Source organism: Psammomys obesus, unplaced genomic scaffold (assembly GCF_907164565.1).
Source record: "Psammomys obesus unplaced genomic scaffold, mPsaObe1.curated_primary_1811, whole genome shotgun sequence".
In the NCBI taxonomy this organism is placed as follows: Eukaryota; Metazoa; Chordata; class Mammalia; order Rodentia; family Muridae; genus Psammomys; species Psammomys obesus.
This window is the reverse complement of record NW_026586550.1, coordinates 5,693,342-5,702,352: the sequence shown is the minus strand read 5'-3', so window position 1 is coordinate 5,702,352 and position 9,011 is coordinate 5,693,342. Positions and strand designations below refer to the sequence as shown.

Sequence of the window (9,011 nt, the reverse complement as noted above, 5' to 3'; positions counted from 1 at the left end):
AGGAAGGAAGGAAGGAAGGAAGGAAGGAAGGAAGGAAGGAAGGAAGGAAGAAAGGAAGAAAGGAAGACTGGAATGGCAGGTTCCTTTGAAATACTCAAACTCCTCAAAAAGCTTTTCAATTCAAGATAAAATACAAAGTCTACCACCATCTAAGGGATGGTGCACATTCCTGCCCATAACACCTCTTCAGTGTCATCTTCCATACATGATTCCATCTCATTGATCTTGATCTGGTCCCACAGACTCAGGACTTCCCACCTCCTGAAGGTTGCCCTCATACACAGCCCACAGCTTCTTTCCTACTTTCATTCACATGTTTTCTTCAACAGTGACCTGAGCTCTGCACACTGCCTAAGTCAGCACTGACTCTGCTTCTCCCTTCTTTTATAGTATTGAAAGCCCAAGGTATGTGGCATCTGTTCACTCTCCACTTCTCCTATTAGCAAAAGATTCTGTTTGGGAAAAACATAGACTTAATGCTTTTCATTGTTTTTTCATGATAATAGCTACATAAGTATCTGTTAAATAAAACCCAAAATAATATCACTCTGGTAAATGCCTAAACTGAGGAATATAATAGGAATGTTCTCCAGATCTATAAACTCAGAACACCTTATCAGGAATATCCTACATATAAACACAGAGATAAAGGCAGAAACAAACATTCAGGAGGATTTCTGAACATACAATGGTGAACAGTGAGAAAAAAAAAGACAAAATAGGACAATCTAAACAGGAAATTCTGGAGGCTCATGACCTTGACATAGAGGCAAAGTAGGTTTTCAGGGTGTCCTTCATAGCTCTGCAGCACCACAGATACCCTCCAGGCAGATCACTGCTATGATGTTCCCTGCTTGTTAGCAACAAGCAGAGAAAGCATTGTCACAAATGCAATCAAATGAAAACAAAGCAAACATTGATTGGGTAGCTAGCAAATGCCAGGACTTTGTACATGTGCCACGTGGCTGAATGCTGAGAATGCAGTTAGTTGGCACAATACAGATGAAGAAAGAAGCTGGCATGCCTAAAGCCCTTGCCCAGAGCAAGACAGCTGTGAAGTTTGTTAAAGTTTTAGCTTAAATGGGAGTCCAAAGACTTTGTAATATAGATCACACAGATGACAGAGGTAGCTTTCACAACTACCAGACTCTAAACCAAGTCCTTTAAATTCACAAGGAAAGCCAATACCACATGTGCTACTTACAATTTCAATGTTCAAAACTACATGAATTGAGAATTTGTACTACCAAATGGTGAAATGGCTGAATGGCTGATCCTAAAAAATGTCACCAGAAACCTGAGTCTTAAAACAACCAACCAACCAACCAAACAAACAAACAAAAAGCTTCCACAACCACATAGTGCAAAGCTCAATCAGGGACCTATGAGCAGGAATATGGCTTAGTGGTGTAATAGCTTGCTTTGCAAGACCGATGACCTGAGTTTGTTCTCTGGAACCAACCTTACAATGTTATCTCTGCTATATACACATGTACTGTGACATGTGTGTGCTTAGCCAGATAACAAACATACACACATACACACGTTCACGAACACATATAACAATGAAAATTTACACAGTGAAAATAAAATGTTTAGATATAAAAACTAAAAGAAAAAGAAACAAAATTCTCAGAGTCCTTTCAAAGTTTCATTCAGAAATGAGAAAATTTTCTCCTGATGCCCATCAGGGAGCTCTATGTAAACAAGGGATTTCTGAGCATTCTTCCTAGAAGACTCTGAAGGATCTCGGCTTAGGCTGTGCACCTTCCTCTTTAGAACCACCCTGTTCCAAACAAGCACAAATACATTCCACTGACAATAAAGCTTAAAGATTTGCAAGACTCTGTATAAGTGGCGGCATCTTCTTGTGCATGTACACAGCATCCCATTGGCATTCAATGCAGTGCTTGAAAGTTGTTTGATTGGCTTCTCAAGGTCAATTCCCACAAAACTTTCCCCAAATTGTCACTAAGTTAAAAATCTGGATTCATTAGAAAAGCGGTTTCTTTCTACCCTTAACTGAAATGCAGATAGGCACTCAACTGAACCTTGTTACTACCACTGTTTGTTGTTCATATGTATACACACACACACACACACACACACACACAATGCTTTACCAGGCACTGTCATGGCCCTGTGTGTCTCACCCTGCTTTCAGATAGTCTCATCTCCTTCACCCACTCTCCAGTTAAGACCCCTCAGAAGCTCTTCTTCGCAGTCTACTGACAGAAACATCCATCATCCCTGCTTTCTGGCACTGCACTTTGCAGCCAAACAACTGGACGGGAAAAGGTGAGGATGAAAAAATAATGCTGATGTTTTGTTCAGGAGAATGTCCCTGAATATTCGATCCTGCCCTCAGACTTCTGCACTATCTGTTCTTGCCAAGCTCACTCCAGAAACATCCATAAAACTCAGGCCATGGCTCTGCTTCTCTCTCCAGTGACCTGGAGATTCTGTATCATACCCCCTTGCTCTCTTAGAAAGAATCTCTGCAACAGGTGCTGATACCATTCCTGAGCATGCTGTAAGGCTGGACTAGATGACCTCTAAGGCTCCTCTGCTGGCCATATTCTGACACTGAATGCTCTTCGGACTCAGGTTTCACTAGGAATAAAAGTGTGGCTAGAATCTTAAGTCAAATTGCTTATATGTACCTGGAACACAGGCTTTCATTAGAAGTGACTGAGGAAGTTACAGTGAGAAACACTAGAGATACCCAAAGGAGGTCTGCAGAAAATGAAATGCAATCACTTCCATGAGAAAATGTATGCTGTGTTCCAAACAACTGATTTACAAATTATCCAGGTGTATGAACTACAGTCTATCCACTATATGAAGCCTATTGTAAGGATAAAAGACAAGGAATACAGAAAACCTCCCCAAAATAGGCTCTTCGCTGAATGACAATGCAGATGGTATAAAGGTGTCCCAGAATAATCTACAATATAAGTACACATTATTTGACTCACATATGTTTTTTGGAGGAACAATTGCAAGAAAAACAAGGTTTTCTTATGACTTCTTTTAAACCCATAAATTTAATGATTTTTATTCCCTTGACAGTATTTACTGTAGTTCCCTGGTCATTAAAAATTATTGAGAAAACTCTGGGCTCCAGTGTAATAGATCTTAACCTGGGTCACTTTGTATGTATCAGGGAGGATGGCAAGAGAGGCCCACTAGGGCATCAAACACAAAATAGCTATTGTGAAAACACCCCATATCTTATGACATGGAACTAGATGAGCAACTACAAAGAAAGAAAAGCAAAGCTGGCCGATTCCAATATTATTACGAGAGCTCTCAAAGGGCATAAGACTACATATGCTATTTCTGTCCTGTTGAAAATGCCATTTATATAAGAGTTGTCCCAACCATACCACTTGTTCTGAAGTAACAAACTTCTAAGCAGGTATCAAGTGAGAAAGAGTATGGTATAAAGGAAGAATCAAGAGACTTGGGTTTTGTCAGGGTCTCCTAACTAGTTCTAGTATTGTAAGTAAATTACAATCTCTCTTTCTCTTGGCCTCACCCATAGAAATATGTGCTAGAGATTGGCTGTGAAAGGTGCAGTGGGAGCTACTCTGCCTCTCCACAGGATGCTGCACAGAGCATTTTCAAGGAGTGACTAGATAAAATTTTCAACGGCTGTTCTGGGAAAGCTGTATTGTCTTCTCTCCCCTCTTCTCCAGGACTGTCTGGCAAGTGAATGATCAAAGTGCTATTCCATCAGTCCTCTAAGAGTGCACAGAAATGCAACAACCAGAGGCTGTTATTTAAGCTCCGGGAACCTAGAATACCATGCTTCTTCACAGACATTTGCCACATACCTGGTGTATTAATGGTCCCCAAAAGTTCTGTAACACAAAAAGTACTTGTTTAAAACATTACATATTTTTCCTGTTGCCACTGAAAGTTACCAACTAGAATAGTTTCCTGGGTATGAGAACCACTTCTTAATTTACCTTTCTGATAATGACACAACAATTGATAAATGACAGTATTTATGGCATTTTTTTTTTTTGGTGTGTGTACATTTCAAATTTTATTAAACTTATTTATCTGAAATATATGTTTACATATAGGAAAAAAAGATACAGGATTTCAAGTAACTTATGGGACAGCCATTATCTGTTAAAAAATATTCTTCTTTCTTCCACACACACAATCCCTCCTATTTACAGTATAAAAGCTAGATGCAAACTTTTAATGTAAACTGATTTTCATTGTTAACTCTGTTGATGAAGATGGGAGACATACTTATTCACAGTTCAGTTAAAGAAAACAGCTGTCTCATGTCTCAGTAGGACTATGCATTTCATGTTCACACCATATAACTTCTTTCCTTTCCCTTTATTACTTCCCTCTCCTTGCTGAAGACTTCGCTCAGCTTTTTCTGGTTTTTTGTGTCCTTGTTTTTAGTTTGGGTACCATTTCTGCTACATATTGCATAACTGAGTTACATGATGGGCAGAGGCTGCCACCTTCCTGTTTGAGCTATATGCGGACCCTGCCTCTGCACTGAACATCACAATTCCATTCTCCAGAGTACATTTTGTTTTTCTCCAGAAATGCACTCAGTCCAATTGCTGAGGATATATCCTGAATCTCAGTAGTGGTGGGGTTTTCTACAGCCTTACTTAGGGGAATCGACCTCCCCTCAGCTATGGTCTTATTATTATTTAAATAAGCACAGTAGATACAAATAAACCTGTCCTGGTCAGCCTGGGACTTAGTGGCTGTGCAAGCCATCTCCATGGGAGCCCCCATAACCATACCAGGCCAGCAGGCTGAACACCAGCTGGAAGTTGTCTCAGTATCTGTGTTTTGTTTGTGTTTAAATGGAATAGCTGAACCTGGAAATTGACCAATGTTTATATCATTAAGTCTTGCATAGTAAATTCGAAAGGTGTAATATACGAAGAAAATGTAAAACTATATGGAATGTACAACAAAATATATGAAAAGTACAACGATAAATTCATGGCATTAAGTTTCATGGACTATTTTCTGCAAGCATAAAGAGAAAAGCCAGGAACAAAATATATTGAACAGGACACATAAAAATATGCTTCACTTGGGCTCAATAAACATTAGCTAATATTTCCCAGCAGTATCTGTAAGTTATTTATCTGGCCACGTAAGTTCTCAATGCCTCAATTTCCCTGTCTATAAAATAAACAAATATTTACTGTAAAATAAAACAGCAAATTACACTCACTGAGGAGCTGTGAGGCTTAATTTAAGTTTCAGAAGCATCTGGAAAAAGGCAAATGATGGATGGGAGTGTCAATCATCATCACTATTCACAACTGTTATTGTGAGAACAAGGTTAGAAAGGAAGCCAACTCCTGGCTCTAGTATGCTGCCACAGGAGAGGTGCCCTTGTATAAAACTACAGACTTCTCCACTTCCCGAGTATGGACAGAAAGAAGCAAACTGCTAAGACAACAAAACTGTATACAGTTAAGTTCAACTGATTTGCATTTATAAACTTTTATTTATTGATCTCTGACAAATAGTTTCTACTTTCAAGGTTATAAAAATAATTTTTCTCTAAGTACTGAGATAGAACATGGTTCAAAAAAAATAAGGAAGGTAGAAAAAGAAGGAAGGGAAGGGAAACAGAGCAAAGGAAAGTTCCTAGGCTTCAAACTTAGAATTGGGGATGGGCTGTCTTTGATTAGGATCTGAATTGTATATTACAGGTTCCTAATCCATCCTTTAACAAGTTATGGTCAACTAGGACTGTGAAAATCACTTTTACAGCCCTCATGACTGTCATGCTGTCTGGAATGCATTAGGCAATAAGAGAAGAAACAATGAAGGAATGCCTATGCTCCAATGTTTACCAAGCAGCAACCAGACCTACACTAACTAAAGGTTGATACTAATGGCTCTATCTCTTTGGAAAGTGATGTAAGGAACAAGATGAAATGCGTGGTTCCCTATTCACCTTGAAAACAGGAGGGGAGGAAAGAGAAGAAGCCAGCATCTATGCAGGCTACAGTGGCCACCAGCTTAATCCATGGCAGCGCTATCAATCTATGCACCAGTCACCCCAACCCATCCTGGAAAAAAAATATCATTGCTCCCAACATAATACACTAAAACAAATTTATAAATGTTAATACAATTTTTAAAAGGTCAGGCCACTGCTTCCTAGGAGCCAATGTCAGGGGAACTTAATACATTTCAGGATCAGGTCACTGGCAGGACCGCTCTGACATTAAAGGATGGGGAAAATGGAATTTTTCTCTTTTAAAATTAGTTAACCAGCACATCTGTCTGTTTTCCCTTTGGCTGCCTGGTATAGAGCAAGCACTGTAACAGGGGAAATTTATTGAAACATACCATTAAATCAATATGGCAGAGCATTCTACTTTATACTGGGCTGTAAAAGCCATGCATGTGGGAAACTGAAGGAAATGCACTAGTACTGAAAATAGGAATAAAAATGTTTTATAAAAGTAAATGAATTCCGAGAATATAAAATTTAAGAGATTATTTAGCAGGGCTGAGGACTTAAAATTGACCATGTAACCCTTTGTTCTTGGGTGGATTTCAGAGGAAGCCTTCTCACTCAAGGGTAGAGCTGAAACATGACAACGAAAGTGAGAGTTCTGGCAGGATTATCAGAAATCACTTTGGAAAAGGGTAATAAAATCAGATTTATAGAATCAAGTCATAGTAGGACTTTATATTCTCATTAATGTAGAGGCCATATTTCTGTACATAATCCAGGGAGATTCAGGGGGCAGGAAGGAAACTGTTGCTGAAGAGTAAAATGTGACTATGTGAGAAGCAAACACTGGGAACAGTGTGTACAGGTCACAACAGAACTCATAAATGAGTTTTTACAGTCCTTGGCCACTTCTCACCATTTGGTATTTTACAGTTAGCTCATGGAAACCCCATGTTTTAGACTTGCATACATAAATGCAAACACACAAAGTATGAATTTATAGAATCTAGCACAATGTACTTCTCAAGACCTTAAAAATTAATTCAGATTACAAGTGAAAGGCATTTTAGAAATCAGCTAGTCTGATATCAATACTGATATTGGCACTGATAATTTAAATGTTACGGTAATTAGGAAATGCATCCATGTGTGTTTGAGATTCAAAAGACAACCTTTAATTTTACAAAGTTAACAAACCAAGATCATCCATCTAACAATGTGAAGTCAAACAGGAAGATGAAAGCCTCCCCACTGAAGACTGAGGAAGACAGGGCTGGGGGACAGCTAGGGAGACCAAATGCGACCTGCCCAAGCACTAGCACCTGAGTGTGGGTCCCCAGCACTCATGTAACAGTCAGCTTTGAAAACTGAGCTCTGAAATCCCAGAGCAGGGTATAGGGAACTTGGTGGATACTCAATCTAGTCAATTAGTATGTTAAAATCATAATACATACAGGCATACATACAATGGAGAGCAACAGAGGAAGACACTAGAACACTGGGCATCAACCTCTTGCTCATACATTTGTACCCCTACCCAAGAATGAAGAAAACACAAAAGAAAATGAAATCTGGACCACTGTGCTAAGGAGACCAGCAAGAAAACTCAGTGGGTGAAGAAGCTTGCCATCAAGCATGTCACACTGAGTTAGACCACTACAAACCACATGACAGAAAGACAGATGCAATTCCCGTAAGTTCTCTTCTCATCTTCACCTATGTGCCATAGCAGCCAATTGCCCAAACCCAAATAAATAAGTAAATATTAAAAACTGAAAATGTTGATAATCACTAGTATGAAAATTAAGACAGCAAGCAAATGAAAACTCCATTTAATAATTTGAATGACAGGAATAAAAGTAAGTAACTACTATAAAAAAAGCCACATTCCACTTGTAATTAGTATAGCAGAAACCCCATCACCACTGATGCACACTGGTATCCATGAAGTCCTTTCAAGGAAGATTCTTGTACTTATACAAAGATACCATAAAACCACCTTAAGCCAAGAAACACCTGGAGACTGTTTCTTCACATCTTTTGAAATAGTTTTACATTTGCCTTTTTTCCAAAAAACATTTTTTTTGGAAACTAGAAAATCTCTACTTTGCATGGTAGCCCAGCCTAGAAATCCATGTGTCACAGGCCATTACTTTTATCATTACAAGGCTCAATGTAGTTGTTCGTTCCTTTTTATGAACTAGGTGTCCTTTTTATGAACTAACTGTCTTCGGCTAAAGCAGCAGAGGCCAAGGGAAACTATAAGGTCTTCAGATTTCTTTGAAATTGTGGGACAACACTGAGAAACCATGCTGGGCTATAGTGACTCTTCACAATTGGAGATGCTAACAGAATTGTAGTTAAGAAAGCCCTGAGCAATGGTTAGCTTCTGCGTTTTATTTTGAAAGCTAGCAGCATATCCAGATGAGCTGCCTCTGAGATGTGTAAACACGCATGCTGTCTATGTTTTGCTCAGAGCATCTGCAGGTTTGGCATCTTCATTGACTGAAATAGGGAAGAACGAGTTAAGGACAGTAAATACTGGACATATAGAACAGAAATAAGTTTGGGATACTTTAAACTCAAGACTCAAAATGACAAACCAAAGAGGACACAAGAAATGGAAAGTAAAGGGCCACTGAACCAAAAATTCAGTAAAATTTTCCTGTCTCAAGGCAGAAATTTGTGAGTCATTAGACTGAAATGGTCTTTGAAGCAATGAGATTGGATTAGGCTACCAATGGCACTAATAAGGGTAAAACATAAGAAGGTGGCCAAGGATTGGATCAGGTACCCAGCATAAGAGGTCAGAACTCAGGGTGCACCAGGAGGGTTTATGGAACATCAGAAAGGTCGACCACTCTGCAAGGCAACTGGGAAGAAAGTCTTTCAAGAAGGTAGGAGAGAAAAAAACCACCAAGCACTGAAAGTGGGTTAGTTACATACAAAGCAAAGTAACTGTCCCAAGCAATTCGGTTCTCTATTTCAATTGTGTGTGTGTGTGTGTGTGTGTGTGTGTGTGTGTGTGTGTGTGTGT

General features: G+C 39.1%; 2 protein-coding genes across 2 annotated transcripts in view; both read right to left on the bottom strand.

Moving 5' to 3' along the window:
* Positions 1-9,011, bottom strand: part of Exoc4 (exocyst complex component 4) — an 824,181-nt gene that overhangs the window by 411,956 nt on the left and 403,214 nt on the right. The window lies entirely within an intron of this gene.
* Positions 4,507-4,761, bottom strand: LOC129672524 (signal recognition particle 19 kDa protein-like). The gene has a single exon (XM_055602015.1). It carries the CDS (start codon positions 4,759-4,761, stop codon positions 4,507-4,509), a length of 255 nt encoding a protein of 84 aa, XP_055457990.1.

What these genes read in the sequence shown, in the direction of transcription:
- LOC129672524 (XM_055602015.1), bottom strand. Translation starts at nt 4,761, where the DNA reads ATGGCTTGCACAGCCACTAAGTCCCAGGCTGACCAGGACAGGTTTATT.